This window comes from Notolepis coatsorum, assembly GCF_963971535.1.
Source record: "Notolepis coatsorum genome assembly, chromosome: 11".
In the NCBI taxonomy this organism is placed as follows: Eukaryota; Metazoa; Chordata; class Actinopteri; order Aulopiformes; family Paralepididae; genus Notolepis; species Notolepis coatsorum.
In genome coordinates this window covers 104,344,860-104,366,296 of record NC_140175.1, presented here as the reverse complement: position 1 = coordinate 104,366,296, position 21,437 = coordinate 104,344,860, and the positions used below count along the sequence as shown (strand labels likewise).

Genomic DNA, 21,437 nt, shown 5'->3' with positions numbered 1-21,437 from the left:
CAACAGTGATAAACCTAATCACCAACAACGACAGAACGGCCTACAGGAGTGAGGTGAACAACCTTTCCCTCAACGTTGACAAGACCAAGGAGCTGGTCGTGGACTAGAGGAGAGGGGGAGAAAGGCTGGACTCCACATGAACGGGTCTGCCGTGGAGAGAGTGAGCAACTCTGATCAGGCCCGTAAAGGACCATATTAGAGGCAGAAACAGCTCACATATCTATTAACAAGTAAGGAACTGCCACCAAGCCTCTTCAACTCATTCAGAACGCAGCGGCCCGCCTGATCTCAAACCTACCGAAGTCGGCCCATGTCACCCCTGTCACTGGCTCCCCATTGCTGCACAAATCCGCTTCAAGGCCCTCGACCTGGCATACCGTGCAGCAAAGGGAACCGCTCCCGCCTACCTCCGGTCAATGGTCTCTAACTACACACCCTCAAGACCCCTACGCTGTGCATCTTCTGGCCGCCTCAGACCTACTCCTATCCAAGCTCCGGGAGGGTCATCAAAGAGAAGTCGCCTATTCTCAGTCCTTGCCCCACAATGGAGGAATGAACTGCCCACCCCAGTTAGGACAGCCGAAAAACCCGTCCAATCTTTCCCCGTCGACTAAAGACGCACTTCTTCAACCATTATCTGAATTATTTTCTTTTTGTCATGCACTTGTCCTAATAAACTAACCTACACTGTAGCACTCAACACTTTGATGAACATTGTTACTCAGCTGATAGAGTTGTGCCCTTCCTGATGACTTGTCGTACAGAACTTGTAAGTCGCTTTGGATAAAAGCGTCAGCTAAATGACTAAATGTAAATGTAAATGGAACAGATTGAATCTTCATGTGTAGAAGCACACCAGCCATTTGACCAAACTGATATACATGGGTTGCGGGTCTAACCGCCAACTGGCACAGATGACAGGCCAGATGCAATCACTTGACCTCATAGAGAACAATCAAAAGGTAAGAATAATACACACAATTCGTTGTAATATTAATAGTCAAATTCTACAGAGTGCACTTACTTCGAAGATCAATAGATATAGTATACACACAAAATACATACCAGAAAAAGAGGAAAAAGGATAATATTGTTTACATTCTTAATTTATGAAAATATGTGGGCAACGGGGAAGAAATGGCCCCACTGACCCCACATTGTACCGCGACAAAGAGACAAAAATGACTATACAAATTTTTTTTTATCCACCTTTTCTCCCCATTTTCTATTTTTCTCCCATCCCAATTTCGTATTTCCAATTCTTCCCTCCCCTGTCTTGAACGTTGCTAGACTATGCCTCCCACTGGTCGGCTGTAGTGAGGATAGAAGCCTTGCATCATGTGTCCCCTCCGGTACACGAGGAGGCAGCCTGTCGCATCTTTTCACCGCAGCAGCTCGAACTCTCAGTGGCGAGGAGTAACGCGTGGGAGGCTCACGCTGCCCCCGATACTTCCTGTTTCCGCCGCACCGGCGTCACCCAACCAACCTGTAGGAGTCGCTGTCCACAACGTCCAATCCCCACCCACCGGCTTTCCCACCCTCTAACACTGCCAATTGTGTTAGTATGACGGCCCGCCAAGCCGGTAGCAACGCCGAGAGCTGGGCTCGATACCAGCATCTCCTGCGTTAGTGGCGAGCGCCTTGCCCACTGCGCCACTCAGCCGCCCTACGACTATACAAATCTGTACTCAATCTGTTGTTCTCTTTAAGGATTAAAATGCCAAGAGAATTCATGGAAAAGTGGTCAGAAACCATTGGATATGCAGTAGAAAGGGATTGCAATTGGGATCGAGAATAATATTGGTTTCAAGCAGGCCAACAAAGAGATTTGCATAATTTGGAGCCATGTTATTCCCCATGGACTATCTCTGCAGATAAAAATACATTTCAAAGAGGAACAGGTTTTTTTAGTATTAAAGACTATTTCAGTGAGGTCTTTCAAACATGTCGTACTGTTAATACATTACATCCATATACAAACTCACATCAAATGTGACTAAAAGAGAATATCTTTTTCTTTTTCTTGGGTTACGCAAGCTCAATGGCTGCCATATTGATTTATTGAAGATTGATTGATTGATTGATTGAAGACTTTATTAACAGATTGCAGAATGGGTACAATACAGTACAGCTCAATACACACAATTGTTAAGGGGATGCAGACCAGAGAAAGACTTTCGTCTTGTTTACATCAGGGTCCCCCATTTTCAATTCATCAGGACATATATGACATACATGACATACAGATAGACAGTACTGCTACATCTATACATTTATGACATACCAGATTTGCAAATACAGTACTGTTTGTGATACAAAAAGAGTCCAGAAAAGAGAGTATATACATTTGACGTAAAAACTGTACATTGGAGGAGGCACCAGGCAACATCACACTACACAATGGCTGCCATACACTGGCACCAGGCACACATCACACTACACAATGGCTGCCATACACTGGCACCAGGCACACATCACACTACACAATGGCTGATCGGTTCAGGAGACAGGGATTGATATCAGCCAATTAAGGGGGAGGGATGATTAGGTGGCCTTGATGTCAGAGACCTGATTGGGAATTTGGCGAAGAACGTCGGGGGAACCCCCTACTCTTTACGATAGATGCCCTGGGTTCTTTATCGACCGAATTCAGTCGGGACCTCGGTTTAACATCTCATCTGTAGGACAGTTCAGATGTACTGGTGAGCAACACTGGCGCCCCCCCCCCAAGGAACTGTGCTGTCACCCTTCCTGTTCACCCTCTACACCTCCGACTTCTGCAGTTACTCGAGTGGGTGCCACCAACAAATGTTCTCAGATGACTCCTCCAGTTACATAACAAAATGGGCTACATCAACTCAAGGGACACCAACAAACTGAACAAGCTAGTGAGGAAGGCTAACTCTGTTAACCCTGTGGTAGTGTGGTAGTGAAAGGGTTAACCAGTGGATGGCTGAAAAGAGGTTTATCGTCAAAACCCTGTTGACATGGTGAGATAGCCGAGGCGTATACTTTCCCAGTCGAGAAAGACAAGTTGTCGAACAGAGACTGGAGAACGGTGAGGGCTCCTCCCAGGCAGCGTGTCTATGTGTCCTTGAGCAAGGCACTTAATCCCTAACTGCTCCCGATGAGCAGGTTGGCACCTTGCATGGTCGCCTGTGTGAATGTGTGAGTGAATGGGTAAATGAGGCGCAAGTTGTAAAAGGCTTTGGATAAAAGCTCTATATTTAAATGCAGTCCATTTCAGCATGCTGATCCCCTGTCTGGAACCATCACAATAAGAGTCCGGCGCTCTAGTTTCACCATGCTCATCCCCTGTCTGGAACTATCACAATAAGAGTCCGGCGCTCTAGTTTCAGCATGCTGATCCCCTGTCTGGAACTATCACAATCAGAGTCTGGCGCTCTAGTTTCACCATGCTCATCCCCTGTCTGGAACTATCACAATAAGAGTCCGGCGCTCTAGTTTCACCATGCTCATCCCCTGTCTGGAACTATCACAATAAGAGTCTGGCGCTCTAGTTTCAGCATGTTGATCCCCTGACTGGAACTATCACAATAAGAGTCCGGCGCTCTAGTTTCACCATGCTCATCCCCTGTCTGGAACAATCACAATAAGAGTCCGGCGCTCTAGTTTCAGCATGCTGATCCCCTGTCTGGAACTATCACAATAAGAGTCCGGCGCTCTAGTTTCAGCATGTTGATCCCTAGCCCATTACGTGACTGCGATGTGCAGCCAGGGGCTGGCTTTTTAATACACACTCTCAGCTATGTTGCTACCAGGCTCGTTTGGAGCACCAAGCACTGCTTCCCAGCTCGGGGTGGGTCAAAAATATATCAGATATGAATTTCAAAGGTATCCAGCGTACAATATGGGTTTCACACAGCGAGGCGCTGGGGTCTGGAAGCTCGGAGTTGCTAATAAACAGTTTAAATCATTGTTACAAAATGAGTGGTACTCAGAGCGAGCCGTGTATTTCCGCCGTTGGTGTCACAGCGCATGCGCACCAGGCAGCCAAATACGGAAATACACCGCTCGCTCTGTGATGCCGCGTTCACGTTACGTGGGAAGAAGCGGAAGAACCAGAGGACATCTCATTGCTACAACTAGGAAGCCTTCACGCGTTGACTCGAAGAAACGCCCACATCCATACTTCCGCAATTCGTGACGCGAAGTGGGAGATATCGGGGTCTATAAAAAAATCCCATATGTCCTAGTAGGAATTACCACTAGGAGGCTGACGTGAATGGTTTTTCCCAGTCGGAAGCTGGTTCTTCCGCTTCTTCCCACGTAACGTGAACGCGGCATCACAGAGCGAGTGGTGTATTTCCGTATTTGGCTGCCTGGTGCGCATGCGCTGTGACACCAACGGCGGAAATACATGGCTCGCTCTGAGTACCACTCGTTTTGTAACAATGATTTAAACTGTTTATTAGCAACTCCGAGCTTCCAGACCCCAGCGCCTCGCTGTGTGAAACCCATATTGTACGCTGGATACCTTTGAAATTCATATCTGATATATTTTTGACCCACCCCGAGCTGGGAAGCAGTGCTTGGTGCTCCAAACGAGCCTGGTAGCAACATAGCTGAGAGTGACTGTGTATTAAAAAGCCAGCCCCTGGCTGCACATCGCAGTCACGTAAGGGGCTAGTTGATCCCCTGTCTGGAACTATCACAATAAGAGTCCGGCGCTCTAGTTTCACCATGCTCATCCCCTGTCTGGAACTATCACAATAAGAGTTCGGCGCTCTAGTTTCACCATGCTCATCCCCTGTCTGGAACTATCACAATAAGAGTCCGGCGCTCTAGTTTCACCATGCTCATCCCCTGTCTGGAACTATCACAATAAGAGTTCGGCGCTCTAGTTTCACCATGCTCATCCCCTGTCTGGAACTATCACAATAAGAGTCCGGCGCTCTAGTTTCACCATGCTCATCCCCTGTCTGGAACTATCACAATAAGAGTCCGGCGCTCTAGTTTCACCATGCTCATCAGGTGGCTGGAGGAAATGCATAGAAGAGCCCATCTGGCCGTGGGAACAGGAAGAAAGCATCCGCACCCAGTGGGGGGTTGTTCCTCAGTCTGTTGGAGAACCACAGGGAACAAAGATATTCCCTACTGCTTCCCCGAACTGGTTCCAGATCTGTTTGACAACGCCTGGATGTAACCGCCACTCGTCCCCAGGAGGTCCGCCCAGAGACGAGTGAATGAACTAATTAAATTAATTGCATTTCTAGACACACTCAAATCGCTTTTTTACAACGCTTCTTAGCACCACCGTGTAGCACCCAACCTTGGGCTAAGCAGGCTCAATGGCTGCCATACACTGGCACCAGGCACACATCACACTACACAATGACTGAAAGGCTCAGGAGCAGTGATGTGTTGCTCATGGGACGAGATTGCACTCCGTGCAACCAAAGTTTTGTGAGCAGAAGCGCGTGCACGCACACGCACGGATGTGCACGCGCGTGCACACAGGAATGCGCTGCACTCGACTGATGCGCCAACTCGCAGTACACACCTGGCTACTTTGCATATCAATAGCGCCGGTCGTCAGGTGTTACATTCCATTCGTAGAGGCAATTAGGCATTGTTTTTAGTCTGTCCTTATGCGAGGGAACATTTATGCGCATGCGCGGGAGCGCGCACACGCGCCTGGGAGCGCACGTGCACGTGGCGTCATTAGCGTGCGTGCGTGCAGCCAGTGTTGATATGGAGCATCGCAACACTGCTCAGGAGACAGGGATTGATGTCAGCCAATTGAGGGGTGTTGGATACTCCGGTAATCAGCCAATCTCATCTCGTCACCTGCTCCTCCGTGACTTTCCCCTCTGCATTGTGTTTGTTTTCAATACTTCACATTGGCTGTCACACACTGTATCACCCCCGTCCATGCAATCCGTTTCATAAGAATTCGACACTGGCAACGTGGTACCTTTCTTGGAAAACGTTGTTTATTCCATAAACAAAGCCTCTGTACCAGATGGAAAACAGTTATTTCTGTCCTTGAAAAGCCTTAGAAGGAACTAAATTCACTATTCTAACGATCTCTCTTCTGTCACCCTGCTCGGTGGTCATGCGGCCTAGCTGTCCAAAGGCCTTCCCTGTTAGCCGGAGCTAGCGATGTCGTGGCAATTCCCCTCCCCCCACGAGGGGAGGAGGGATCGTTTCAACGTCTCTGTCAACGCGTCTGCCTGTATCCGCTTCGTCTCTTAGTCTAATTTGTCTTCTCAAGAACTCACAGCTCATAACGTCTTTCCCCTAGCAACGGGGGCCCTGCCCCCTTTTCTCGTTACTAAGTGACATGATACCATGGCAACAGCACTTTTGACCCAAATCACTATAGCAACGGTGATGTTGATATTACCAGCATCGCTTACCCAAAACAACACGCTCTGGCTATCAGCTGTTGCTTGCCGGCCTTGGGGCACAGCCCAAATCCTCTCTTGCTGCATTTAGTCTGCTGCTACCACACACTCTCTCTCTGTTGTCCTCCTCCTCTGAGATCTATGAGTAGATGCTGTCATCTACAGATATTTACATTATATACACATTGAAAAACAAGGCTACTTCCTTCAGGGGGGAGGGATGATTTGGTGGCCTTGATGGAATCTGGAATTTGACCAGGTACATTGGGGAACCGCCTACTCTTTCACGACAGGCGTCCTGGGTTCTTTAACGACCAAAGTCAGTTTATCGTCTCATCCGAAGGACGGCACTCGCAGCTGTACCATGTCCCTATATCACCGTAACAGGGGCATTGTTGCAGCCAAGTCCAGAGGACAGAGTGCTCCCTGCTGGACAACAACACCACCAGGTCCAGAGGACAGAGTGCTCCCTGCTGGACAACAACACCACAGCCTTGACCGGAGCTCTACCCAGGTAGCCGCACTGCCGGACAGACGTGTGCTCTGCTCTACATCCTCCTGAGACCTGAGACTGAGCAGATGGACTGAGCAGATGGACTGAGGCCCAAAGCCGCTAGGTGGAGCAGGGGCAAGCGAACTCCACCCTGTTTGGTTATATAGGCAGCTGAAGACCCATGTCCTAGTCTATAAGAGGAAAATAGACCCATGTCCTAGTCTAAAAGAGGAGAATAGACCCATGTCATAGTCTAAAAGAATATAAAAGACCCATGTCCTAGTCTAAAAGAGGAGAATAGACCCATGTCATAGTCTAAAAGAATATAAAAGACCCATGTCCTAGTCTATAAGGGGAGAATAGACCCATGTCCTAGTCTAAAAGAATATAAAAGACCCATGTCATAGTCTAAAAGAGGAGAATAGACCCATGTCCTAGTCTAAAAGAATATAAAAGACCCATGTCCTAGTCTAAAAGTATATAAAAGACCCATGTCCTAGTCTAAAAGAATATAATAGACCCATGTCTGTCATGGTTTTGCCTTATTTCACCTTTCTGTGAGGGACAGCTGTCTATTTTTGCTTTATTTCACCTCTCTGTGAGGGATAGCTGTCAATCCCTGTTCCCTGTGGTTAATTGCCTCATGGGTTGGCAGGTGTGTGGGCTTGATTGCACCTGATGCAGTGCAGCTGTGCCTATGGCCATGTGGAGTCTATTTAAGTTTGGAGATCGCAGTGTCAACTTTTTCATTTCCTTGTGCTGGCTATACTTTTGGTCAGGCTTCTTATATTTAAGTGTAGTGCTGCCCTATTCAGCATTTAGCCTTCTTTTGTAGCTATACTCATTTTCGTCTACTGGCTTAGTTTATACTTTATTTTATAAAGGCTGAGTCCTTTATGGTAGTGTTTTCTTTTGTTCTTTTGGAACTGCCCTTTGCACATAAACTCCCTTGGTGGAGGTTTATTGTTTTATGTTTGCAATATAAACTCTGTTTTTAGGAGTTGCCTTTGTGGCTTATTTATTTTCTCTACAATACCTCTTTAATGAGTGTCGTCCTGTTTTTTTGGACATTACTTATTTCTTGAATACTCACTTTGAGGCTTCCACCTGTAAAGGTTGTTTTGTGTTGTTTATTTTCCCCCTTCTCCTAAAACGTATGCGTAAGCAGTTAGTGGTTATTCGTTTTACGTATAACTTTAAGAGTCCCTATTATCTGCTCATGACCCACACACACACACCCACAGCCCGTCAACAACGTCACCTACCAAATTAGAACCAGTTCCATTCAGGATTCTCGGAACCATGGTGCTATCTAGTTATGGTGCTTACTATGAATTTGTCGTTGAACCAGATTCCAAGATATTTTTTATTATGTGACCCTTTCAATATTTGAACTATTTTCAGTAGAGATACTGTATGCTTATTTCATAGTATATGTTTTGGGATTTTGAGAAGACCAAGACCACGAATTTTGTTTTATTTGCATTTAAAACCAGTTTGAGATTAAGAGCTTTTTGGAGGGGGTTAAATGAAAGTTGCATATTCTCCATGGCTAGTTGAGCAGTATCCACTATACAATACACAATTGGGTCGTCTGCATATAGCTGGACCTGAGGACTGGACCTAAAATGTAACCCTTTCTACCTATTTTCAATAGTATTACATCATCTTTGTAAGAGCAAATAATGATCAACTGTGTCAAATGATTTTAATAGATCCACAAAAAGGGGAGCACAGTGCTTCTTATCATCTATAATGTAGATACAATGTAACTAATGTAACAGCTGAAATAGTGCTGCTCTGAATCCAGATGGGTGTGGACTTAAACTGAGTGAGTTGAGAGAAAGATGGAGGGAGAGCGAGATAGAGGGAGATAGAGAGCTGGATAGAGAGAGAGCTGGATAGAGAGAGAGCTGGATAGAGAGAGAGCGAGAGAGAGAGAGAGAGAGAGAGAGAGAGCTGGATGTAGAGAGAGACATAGAGCGAGAGAGAGAGAGCGAGAGAGAGAGAGAGAGAGAGAGAGAGAGAGATAGAGCTGGATGTAGAGAGAGAGAGAGAGAGAGAGAGAGAGAGAGAGAGAGAGAGAGAGATAAAGAGCTGGAAGGGGAGAGAGAGAGAGCTGGAGGGAGAGAGAGATAGAGAGCTGGATAGAGAGAGAGAGAGAGCTGGATAGAGAGAGATATAGCTGGATGTAGAGAGAGAGAGAGAGAGAGAGAGAGAGATGGATGGAGAGATAGATAGATAACCAGATGGAGAGAGATAGAGAGCTAGATGGAGGGAGAGAGAGAGAGAGCTGGATGGAGGGAGATAGAATTGGATGGAGAAAGAGATTGAGAGCTGGATGGAGGGAGAGAGATAGAGAGCTGGAGGGAGAGAGAAAGAGATAGAGCTGGATGGAGAGAGATAAAGGGGGAGTGAGAGCTGGATGGAGGGAGAGAAAGAGAGAGATAGAGAGCTGGATGGAGGAAGAGAGAGATAAAGAGCTGGAAGGAGGGAAGGGGAGAGAGCTAGAGAGCTGGAGGGAGGGAGGGAGGGAGAGATAGAGAGCGTGGGAAGAAGATGGCCAGGGAATTAGCTGCTGCAGTCATCACAGGAAGAGGTGGGGCCAGCACAGGAAGAGGTGGGGCCAGCACAGGAAGAGGTGGGGCCAGCACAGGAAGAGGTGGGGCCAGCACAGGAAGAGGTGGGGCCAGCACAGGAAGAGGTGGGGCCAGCACAGGAAGAGGTGGGGCCAGCACAGGAAGAGGTGGGGCCAGCACAGGGGGTTGTCACTGCTGAACTAACAACCAGTGGAGCGCTGACTGGGGACCAGCGTTACCATGGCACTGTCCCACACTGCTGAACTAACAACCAGTGGAGCGCTGACTGGGGACCAGCGTTACCATGGCACTGTCCCACATCGTTGTCAAGGAGACGTCATCAACGTCTAGACCTTTTTTTTTTTTTTTTTTTTTTGAATGACCTCGGGCCACCGCAGTCAACACAGGAAAAGACGGGGCTTTGTTTAACCCTTTCACTACCACACTACAGAAGGTTAACCCTTTACTATCACACTACAGACGGTTTCTGTCGTGTGTTAGTGAAAGGGTTAACCTTCTGTATTGTTGCAGTGAAAGGGTTAACCGTTTGGTAGTGCGGCAGTGAAAGGGTTAAGACCCCTGAAGGGTCCCAGCTCCAGTACTGTGTGCGTGTGCGTGTGCGTGCGTGTGGGTTGCAGCAGCCAGAACATAAAGAACAGATCAAAAACAGATCAAAACCAGATGTCAATCATCTCAATGTTTCTCTGATGTAATAATTCATTTGTCGACTTTATGTTCCCTTTTTCCCGCCTATGTCAACACTATGCAATAGAGCTCGGAAGTAAGTGTTCGCCTCCAGTAGCCCCAGACCTGCTGTGTTGTGCATGCTGGTATACTGTACCTCCAGTACAGCGGCACCCAAAACTGCACTCCCTCATTTGATAAGTGAAATTCATGAACCACCACACAGGTGAGACTACAGGCGAGACCGCCGTCGGTCGCATGCTGATTGGACAGAAAAAAAAACGCATCGTGACGTCCGTGATGTTCTCCGGTGGTCCTCTCTTCAAAAGACAGAACTTAAATAAAAAAAAAAACAAAAAAAAAAACTCGTCCTTCTAGAACCGGAGACGTTTTTCACCGGAGAGTGAATTTCAGTTATCAGTGACGGAGGGGGTTTTTCCTGCCATTCTTTGCATGAATGTGACGAGAGTCTGATCTTTTTTAATCAGAGAGCTACTGATTAAACTCAAAACTGTGCTTTCACGCCCCGAAGGATGACCTAAGCTCCACAGAGACTTAACTCGGTTAAAGTATGTCTTTTTAATCCCCTTTTTGAGGGAAATTTGTCCTCTGCCATTTTGACCCGTCCTAACTTTTTAGGAGCAGTGGGGGGGGGGGGGGCACCCACTCCAGTTGTAATGTCAGTGCCTTGCTCAAGGGCTGTAGCAGGAGTACCCAGCATGCATGTCTTTAGGGGCTTTACCCCTCACCAATAGAGCCCGCCTCCTTGTTAACTCACCCAGATGGGTGCTGGGGGTCATCTTTCGGCTCGTGGAACCACCGTTACGCCTGTGACCGCGTCTGCAACCACATCTACATCTCCCTCCTGGATGACTGGTAGCAGGGATAGACTTAACCCGGGTTAGCCTAGGCCAGCCCGCCACGCAGACCTGCCTCAAATACCATCTGCAAATATCCTCGTCCTTCGAGTGTTTGTTTTTAACCTCTTTGGAGACGCAGATGGGTGGTGCTTACCACCGGGTGTCAGGTAAGTTGTTAATAATAGAAAAGTAACAGTCTAAACCTTTTGTTTATAACCCCACCCCTCTGCTATCCCCAGCAGGTTAAAACAAACAGTACAATTATTAGCAGATGATATCTGATCCTGGCCTGGTGTCAGACGAGGAGGACTAATACTGTGACCTGATGGGGCGGCGGGTCACATGACAGAGAGACACACTGTAGATGGATGGATGGATGGACGGGTGGATGGACGGATGGATGAATGGATGGATGGGGGCGACAGTGGCTCGGGAGGTAGAGCAGTCGTCTGGCAATCCGGAGGTTCCCGGTTCGATTCCCGCTCCTCCCGGGCAGTGTGTCGATGTGTCCTTGAGCAAGACACACTTAACCCCCTAATTGCTCCCGATGAGCAGGTTGGCACCTTGCATGGTCGCCTCCGCCATCGGTGAGTGAACGGGTAAAATGTGAGTAACAAATTGTAAAGCGCTTTATAAAAAAGCAGCCATTTACCATGGATGGATGGATGGATGGATGGATGGATGGATGGATGGATGGGAGAGGACGTGTGTGTGTGTGTGTGTGTGTGTGTGTGTGTGTGTGTGTGTGTGTGTGTGTGTGTGTGTATTTAGGGGTGACAGACGGAGTCTTGGGGGAACACTGTGTTCAGATGGATTCATGTAGATGTCATTGTAGTGGATGAGACCATCTTAACTCTTTGCCATCCTCCATGATGGAATTGTCCAACCGGATTTGATGTGATTAGCACGTACTATGAGAGTTATAGACTTATTAGATGGAATTAGATATATCTACTTGAAATCTTACCAGAGGATATGACATATGGCAGCCGATTAGCACAGAGCTTGGCGGAATACCAGAAAAGATATGGAACGTAATTATTAGTGTTAGCAGATACTAACTAACTAGAGCTCACTTACCAAACTACTACTAGCTAACGTTAGCTAGCTGACTGGTAAACAACACCAACATCACCATAGCAACATGACGTCCTGACGATGCTCTCTTTTCTCGCGTGTCGTTATGGAATCCATCTGAACGCAGCTTTGAGGTTAGGGTTAGAGTTAGAGTCGAGTCTCCTGTCTGATCCTGAGGAAACAGTAGAATTAGAAGTGAGTGAGTGAGTGAGTGAGTGAGTGAGTGAGTGAGTGAGTGAGTGAGTGAGTGAGTGAGTGAGTGAGTGAGTGAGTGAGTGAGTGAGTGAGTGAGTGAGTGAGTGAGTGAGTGAGTGAGTGAGTGAGTGAGTGAGTGAGTGAGAGGCAGAAGGGAGGGCGAGAGAGAGACAGAGGGGGGAGAGGGAAAGAGAGACTGCGAGACAGAGAAGAGGAGGATAGAGCGGGGGAGAGGGAGGCAGAGACAGACAAGAAGGAGAGAGAGGAGGGGCATAAAGAAGGTAGCTTCCTCATTCTGACTCTCCCCCCCCATCAGGTCCTTCAATTGACCATATTCACATGGTGGCCATTTTGCTTGTCATGCTCGGGTTGGGATTCCTTTCTCCCCCCCTGAGCATTACGTGAGAGAAAAATGGCCGCCGTGTGAATGGTCAATGGTGAAATGCAGCCTTTAGTTCTGATAGGCTGGACATTGGCTGCAGCCCTCTGATAGGCTGGACCTGTAAACGTGATCTATCACCATTCTAGATGGATTCTGTCTCCTCTCATCTCGCTAGACATCAGTCTGTAGTAAAGCTCTGTTTTCCACCACAAGCCTCTCTGTGTCTATAGAAGCTGCTTTGAATGAAGCATTTAGTGTCTCCTCACCTGCCAGGGCATCATTCCCTCTGGAATGTCCCTCAGCAGCTCCTGTAGCTCCCTCTGTCAGCCTGATCCTGATGACCCCCCCCCCCCCCCCCCCCCCACACACACACACCAGCTTTATATTAGTGGTTTAAATGAGTATATCTGGCTTTATATTAGTGCTTTATATACTGGTATATGGCTTTATATTAGTGCTTTATATTAGTATATCTGGCTTTATATTAGTATATATGGCTTTATATTAGTGGTTTAAATGAGTATATATGGCTTTATATTAGTGCTTTATATTAGTATATCTGGCTTTATATTAGTATATATGGCTTTATATTAGTGCTTTAGATGAGTATATCTGGCTTTATATTACTGGTTTATATTAGTATATATGGCTTTATATTACTGGTTTATATTAGTATATGGCTTTATATTAGTGGTTTATATTAGTATATATGGCTTTATATTAGTGGTTTATATTAGTATATATGGCTTTATATTAGTGGTTTATATTAGTATATATGGCTTTATATTAGTGGTTTATATTAGTATATATGGCTTTATATTAGTGGTTTATATCTGGCTTTATATTAGTGGTATATATTAGTATATAGGGATTTATATTAGTGGTTTAAATGAGTATATCTGGCTTTATATTAGTGGTTTAAATGAGTATATATGGATTTATATTGGTGGTTTAAATTAGTATATCTGGCTTTATATTAGTTGTTTATATGAGTATATCTGGCTTTATATTAGTCGTTTTTTATTAGTATATCTGCCTTTATATTAGTCGTTTATATGAGTATATGTGGCTTTATATATATCAGGCTTTATGTCAGTGATTTATATTAGTATATCTGGCTATAATTTGTGGTTTATATTCTTATATATGGCTTTATATTAGTGGTTTATATTACTATATCTGGATTTATATTATTATATCTGGCTTTATATTACTGGGTTATATTAGTATATATGGCTTTATATTACTGGTTTATATTGGTATATAGCTTTATATTACTGGTTTATATTAGTATATATAGCTTTATATTACTGGTTTATATTGGTATATAGCTTTATATTACTGGTTTATATTAGTATATATAGCTTTATATTACTGGTTTATATTGGTATATAGCTTTATATTACTGGTTTATATTAGTATATATAGCTTTATATTACTGGTTTATATTGGTATATAGCTTTATATTACTGGTTTATATTAGTATATATAGCTTTATATTACTGGTTTATATTGGTATATTAATAGCTTTATATTACTGGTTTATATTAGTATATAGCTTTATATTACTGGTTTATATTAGTATATAGCTTTATATGACTGGTTTATATTAGTATATAGCTTTATATTACTGGTTTATATTAGTATATAGCTTTATATTACTGGTTTATATTAGTATATAGCTTTATATGACTGGTTTATATTAGTATATAGCTTTATATTACTGGTTTATATTAGTATATAGCGTTATATTACTGGTTTATATTAGTATATAGCTTTATATTACTGGTTTATATTAGATGGCTTTATATTACTGGTTTATATTATGTAGCTTTATATTACTGGTTTATATTAGTATATAGCTTTATATTACTGGTTTATATTAGTATATAGCTTTATATTACTGGTTTATATTGTATAGATTTATATTACTGGTTTATATTAGTATATATAGCTTTATATTACTGGTTTATATTGGTATATAGCTTTATATTACTGGTTTATATTAGTATATATAGCTTTATATTACTGGTTTATATTGGTATATTAATAGCTTTATATTACTGGTTTATATTAGTATATAGCTTTATATTACTGGTTTATATTAGTATATAGCTTTATATTACTGGTTTATATTAGTATATAGCTTTATATTACTGGTTTATATTAGTATATAGCTTTATATGACTGGTTTATATTAGTATATAGCTTTATATTACTGGTTTATATTAGTATATAGCGTTATATTACTGGTTTATATTAGTATATAGCTTTATATTACTGGTTTATATTAGATGGCTTTATATTACTGGTTTATATTAGTGTGTAGCTTTATATTACTGGTTTATATTAGTATATAGCTTTATATTACTGGTTTATATTAGTATATAGCTTTATATTACTGGTTTATATTGTATAGCTTTATATGACTGGTTTATATTAGTATATAGCTTTATATTACTGGTTTATATTAGTATATAGCGTTATATTACTGGTTTATATTAGTATATAGCGTTATATTACTGGTTTATATTAGATGGCTTTATATTACTGGTTTATATTAGTATGTAGCTTTATATTACTGGTTTATATTAGTATATAGCTTTATATTACTGGTTTATATTAGTATATAGCTTTATATTACTGGTTTATATTGTATAGCTTTATATTACTGGTTTATATTGTATAGATTTATATTACTGGTTTATATTAGTATGTAGCTTTATATTACTGGTTTATATTAGTATATAGCTTTATATTACTGGTTTATATTAGTATATAGCTTTATATTACTGGTTTATATTAGATGGCTTTATATTACTGGTTTATATTGTATAGCTTTATATTACTGGTTTATATTGGTATATAGCTTTATATTACTGGTTTATATTAGTATGTAGCTTTATATTACTGGTTTATATTGTATAGCTTTATATTACTGGTTTATATTGGTATATAGCTTTATATTACTGGTTTATATTAGTATGTAGCTTTATATTACTGGTTTATATTAGTATATAGCTTTATATGACTGGTTTATATTAGTATATAGCTTTATATGACTGGTTTATATTAGTATAGCCAGCTTTATATGACTGGTGTATATTAGTATATAGCTTTATATTACTGGTTTATATTAGTATATAGCTTTATATTACTGGTTTATATTGGTATATAGCTTTATATTACTGGTTTATATTGGTATATAGATTTATATGACTGGTTTATATTAGTATATAGCTTTATATTACTGGTTTATATTGGTATATAGCTTTATATTACTGGTTTATATTGGTATATAGCTTTATATGACTGGTTTATATTGGTATATAGCTTTATATGACTGGTGTATATTAGTATATAGCTTTATATGACTGGTTTATATTAGTATATAGCTTTATATTACTGGTTTATATTGGTATATAGCTTTATATGACTGGTTTATATTAGTATAGCCAGCTTTATTTAGCCTGGATCAGGTGAGGGAGCGGCAGAACATGATCTGAAGAAGTCTCTTAATCCTACAAACCAGTGTCTGCTGGGAAATCCTCTCAGATCAGAGTTGACTGTATCAGTTGTGAGTTTCTCTCCATCCATAATAATATACAACAGGAAATAGGTTGTTCAGCTGGTAAGTTGTGAAGTAATTAAACAATCGCTCTGTTTTGACTTGACAAAATCTTTTATTTTTGTTTGTTTTTCAACTGTTATTTCAAAAGAGATGCGGCGGTGTTGCCGTCTTGTTTTCATTGAGGCTAAATGGAGACCTTTGTATTTGGTTTCTCCGGGGGATTAGAAGCAGCTGAGCCTGATATCTGTGGCTTTTTCACCGACTGAATAATTCATAGAGGCAAACAGGAGTGTCGCTCTGACCTTACATGCAACTGTTAGCAGCTGTGCAGTGTCCCAACCTCACTGGACAAATCTGTCTCGGTCCTCTGTCATGGTTTGATCAGCTGAGGCAGGAGGCGGGGCCAGGAGCTGAGCCTCATGATCCACCAGCTTCCTGTTTCAACAGGAAGTAGAGCTGCTTCCATAATGCCCTGGCTGCTTCCTCTCCTATCCTCCCTTTTTTTACCTCCTCTCCTCCTGTCCCCTCCTCTACTCACCTCTTCTCCTCCCTCCCTCTCTCCTCTCTCCTCTCCTCTCATCCCCCTCTCTCCTCTGCCCTCCTCTTCCTCTCTTTGCATGCAGCTCAACCAGACAGACTGATCCTTTTGCCAAACCCTGCATTTCTCTCCACATATATCCAGTGCATGTCTCTCCTGAGGGTTGCTGTGCGTTGCCTATGCCTTGCGTGCGTGCGTGTGCACAGATTGACTGACAAACTGAACGCCTCCCTCACTGGGCTTGTGGGTGATCTTGTGTTCAGATTGAGAAGTGTAAAAATGGAACAACGGAAGCTGAATGACCAAGCGAACTCTCTAGTGGACCTGGCCAAGGTAAGAGAGACACGGACAACTCACTGTTGGTTTTTACGGAGCGTTCACTCACCAGGAAGCTGAACGTGCTGCATGCCCATTTGTTAGCTGTGTTTTCTAATATAACTTGTAACCGGGTGGATTTGAACCTGCGCCCGTAGGATCCACAGGCGGCCGCACTAATCAGCTGCAGCTAAAGGGTCTGACCCGTTTAGCAGGTGCTGGTTGACTGCGATCCGACTCGTCAGTAGTTTTTACCTAACTAAAGTCTACAGGTGTCAAATAAACAGCCAGGCTTTTCACGTGGTTAAAACCAGACGACCTGACCCTTACCCTAACCAGACGACCTTACCCTAACCAGACGACCTGACCCTAACCAGACGACCTGACCCTTACCCTAACCAGACGTCCTTACCCTAACCAGACGACCTGACCCTAACCAGACGACCTTACCCTAACCAGACGACCTTACCCTAACCAGACGACCTTACCCTAACCAGACGACCTTACCCTAACCAGACGACCTGACCCTAACCAGACGACCTTACCCTAACCAGACGACCTTACCCTAACCAGACGACCTGACCCTAACCAGACGACCTGACCCTAACCAGACGACCTTACCCTAACCAGACGACCTTACCCTAACCAGACGACCTGACCCTAACCAGACGACCTTACCCTAACCAGACGACCTTACCCTAACCAGACGACCTGACCCTAACCAGACGACCTTACCCTAACACCAGACATCCTGACCCTAACCAGACGACCTGACCCTAACCAGACGACCTTACCCTAACCAGACATCCTGACCCTAACCAGACATCCTGACCCTAACCAGACGACCTGACCCTAACCAGACATCCTGACCCTGACCCTAACCAGACGACCTGACCCTAACCAGACGACCTGACCCTAACCAGACGACCTGACCCTAACCAGATGACCTTACCCTGACCCTAACCAGACGACCTTACCCTAACCAGACGACCTGACCCTAACCAGACGACCTGACCCTAACCAGACGACCTGACCCTAACCAGATGACCTTACCCTAACCAGACATCCTGACCCTAACCAGACGACCTTACCCTAACCAGACGACCTTACCCTGACCCTAACCAGACGACCTTACCCTAACCAGACGACCTGACCCTAACCAGACGACCTTACCCTGACCCTAACCAGACGACCTTACCCTAACCAGACGACCTGACCCTGACCCTAACCAGGGGAGCTGTGGGGTCTCCTCGCTGCTGCTGTGGTTTTCTCATAACGGACATCTTCTGTTTCAGGACTTTAGAGTACTGGAAATGTTTCCCCTTTCTGATTTTCAGGGTGAAAAAGGACCAACCAGAAGCCTTCTGGCCGACGTGTTTGAACGATGCATGTGCCATGTTTGTGTTCAGACAAGGACTGGGCAGGGAGCAGGCCGTCCTCATGCAGCAGAGAGCCAGAAGGGGGGGGGGGGGGGGGGGGGGATAGGGGCCCTATACTGTCTGCTGACTCAGCCAGAAAGAAAGAGAGAGAGAGAGAGGGAGGGGAGGAGGGGGAGGGGGAGAGGCAGAGTGCTTTGACATTCAAACATCCACTGCAGTCGAGCTGGTCTGGGGCCAGTATTCTGTGGAAGTCATCAGTGTAAAATGGTGACACTCGCATCGCAACGGCAAACGGCAACTGACATGAGACACTGCTGCTTCTTTAATCACATAGCAGGCTGAGGCCACTAGAGGGCAGCAGAGCAGACACCAGCCCTAACCCATCGATATTATAGAGTAGACTGTATAACACTCACATCATTACTCCACGGATAGTTGTGTACTTTGTTTTGCTACTCTGTTATAGTCTCCGGCATATTTAGGTGGTTCCATAGCCCATAGACACACAAGGCCCCCAACTCACATCTCCATTGGATCGCTGACATGGGTGTAAATATGATGTACTCCCAGGAAGCAGAGAACTGCCTATTTTGAATAGCATTAACCTTGATGGACTCCTTGCTACCCCATACTCCAGCTGCATAAAATATAATAGGTAAGCTCTGAGAATGTACCATAACCTTAATGTGTTTTCAGACGGGGAGTGATGGATGCGCCATTTCCAGTCATTTCTAGAACCCTGGTGTTTCACTTTAGTTTTTGCCACAGTGCCAACTAGTGAATTTAATTTCTTTTTGGATGACCACATGTCTAGGACCCTAGTTTTAGGGTTATTCCACCCAAATGCTACTTTGTCCAACTACCTAGTTTTAAAGGTTTATTCCACCCAAATGCTACTTTGTTCAACTACCTAGTTTTAAAGGTGTATTCCCCCCAAATGCTACTTTGTCCAACTGCTTATACTTATAAGGAAAACACAGATGTGACTCAGATATATATTTCTTTAAACATATCATTTATTTACAAAAGTGTATAACAATGTAAAAAACTCTAAAAAAGACACACAACATGTATATAATATAACAATATATATAATACAACAATATAATACAAAAAAAATGTTTACCTCTTAACGTTCCGACGGCCCACCTGCACATTTTCCCTCGTCTGTCGCCGTCGCGCTCTGTTCCAACGTCGGTTGGAAGCTAAAATGGCCACCATTTGATTGACACCCAACTTGCTTCCAATTTCTGGTTATAACACCAAACAGCCAGCAAAGAAGAATACTCGAGAAGACTCTCCTGCACGTGCGAATGCATTGGTGTCAATGGCTATTTTGGATAAACATACCGATACATACCATTAAAGAAAACATGTGTAAAACACTCATTGGGTCTCATTCACCAACGGACTTAGGAGAAAATATCTGAAAATGTTTGGTCTTAGCGCCACTTAACCTCTTAAGCCCGACGAGACCGGTACCGGTCCCAAAATGACATCACGTCATAAATCAATCTCTCCAGACTGTTTGACAAAAGTAGTGTTTTATTTTTCAAACGTATTCAAGTATAAACATCATAACCATGTCACAACAGCAGTTATAATGTATATTATCATCAATACGTTAGTTTACCAATAGGTTAAAGATTTGAATTTTCGTTTTGGTCTTGTTTAGTTCGTGAAAGTCGACCATTTTGGAAAATGTTTACGTCGAGAATTGTTTTTTGCTGCCATTTTGTAGAGGACACCGAGAGCTTTCGATGAGCGTTGGAATTTTTCCGAACGACACTTCCCAAAAGCCTCTATGGGGGTTCAAGCTAATTACTTCTGTATGCATTTTTTTAATATCTCTTATTACTCGGGATATTAAAACACAAAACGTAACGTTATTGACATATATTGAAGCACAGTTAGTTTCTCTTCCCTATTTTTAGCATGTAGCAACAATTCGATTTGAAATTAGTTTCAAAATGGTGGCACCCTGATACAAATAAAAAAGCTACTGTACTACATACAGTAGATTTCATTATCTGTTATGCACGCCTGGTGATACTAAATCCAAACTGAACTCGTCATTTGAAAGATATATGTATATATATAAATGTGGCTATAAATTGGCTATAATAAGGTCCTTTATAAGCCTGCTATTCTATATTCTATAATAATATTTCAAATTGCATTGGTCCGTTTTTCATGTCTGGTCATTATTAGCATGGTGTTATTCACTGTCAAAGATGCAAAGAAAAATCATAATTCATATTCTCCTTTGTTTCATTACAATTTAAGCAAGCCTAGTAACAGACACAATATTTCTGACACTGGGAATACATTCACTGAGGTCCATAGATGTCCCTAGATACCAAGAATATGCAAATGGATCTTGTAGAAGTAGAGAAGTATTCCATTTACTTAGGTGTGTATTTTAGCCGGATTTTCAGAAAATAGGGCTCCAGGCTTAAGAGGTTAAGACATTTTAGGCCGATTTTGGGATTCACCAACCGTCCCTTGTCTTGGATTTGGTCCTAACTAAGAGCAGGATTTAGGATCCCTGAATAGCAGTCTTAAGTTGACAGACTGGTGTGTGCCGTGTTCTTAAGGGCTTTATTTGGGAGGAATCATAGTGATTCCTTCATGTCAACTGATTGATTGATTGATTGATTGATTGATTGATTGATTGATTGATTGATTGAAAATTTTATTAACAGATTGCAGAATGGGTACAATACAGTACGGCTCAATACACACAATTGTTAAGGGGATGCAGACCTGAGAAAGTCCTTCATCTTGTTTACATCAGGGTCCCCCATTTTCAATTCATCATAACATATATGACATACATGACATACAGATAGACAGTACTGCTACATCTATACATTTATGACATACCAGATTTACAAGATTTACAAATAGTTAAAACTCTACAGGCCTCATTGGATTTAATTAATTATAATTTAAATAAATATGACAATATTTGTACAATAAAAAAATATAAA

At 43.1% G+C, this 21,437-nt stretch overlaps 1 protein-coding gene across 2 annotated transcripts in view; it reads left to right on the top strand.

Annotated features, from left to right (window-relative positions):
- The window catches only part of kcnn2 (potassium calcium-activated channel subfamily N member 2), a gene marked incomplete at both ends in the record, with an annotated part of 191,972 nt that overhangs the window by 149,991 nt on the left and 20,544 nt on the right, over positions 1 to 21,437 (top strand). For both annotated transcript variants that reach the window (XM_084325269.1, XM_084325268.1), the window contains one exon: positions 17,014 to 17,083. In XM_084325269.1, the coding sequence (XP_084181395.1) occupies positions 17,014 to 17,083 (70 nt within the window). The remainder of the gene's footprint in view (positions 1 to 17,013; positions 17,084 to 21,437) is intronic.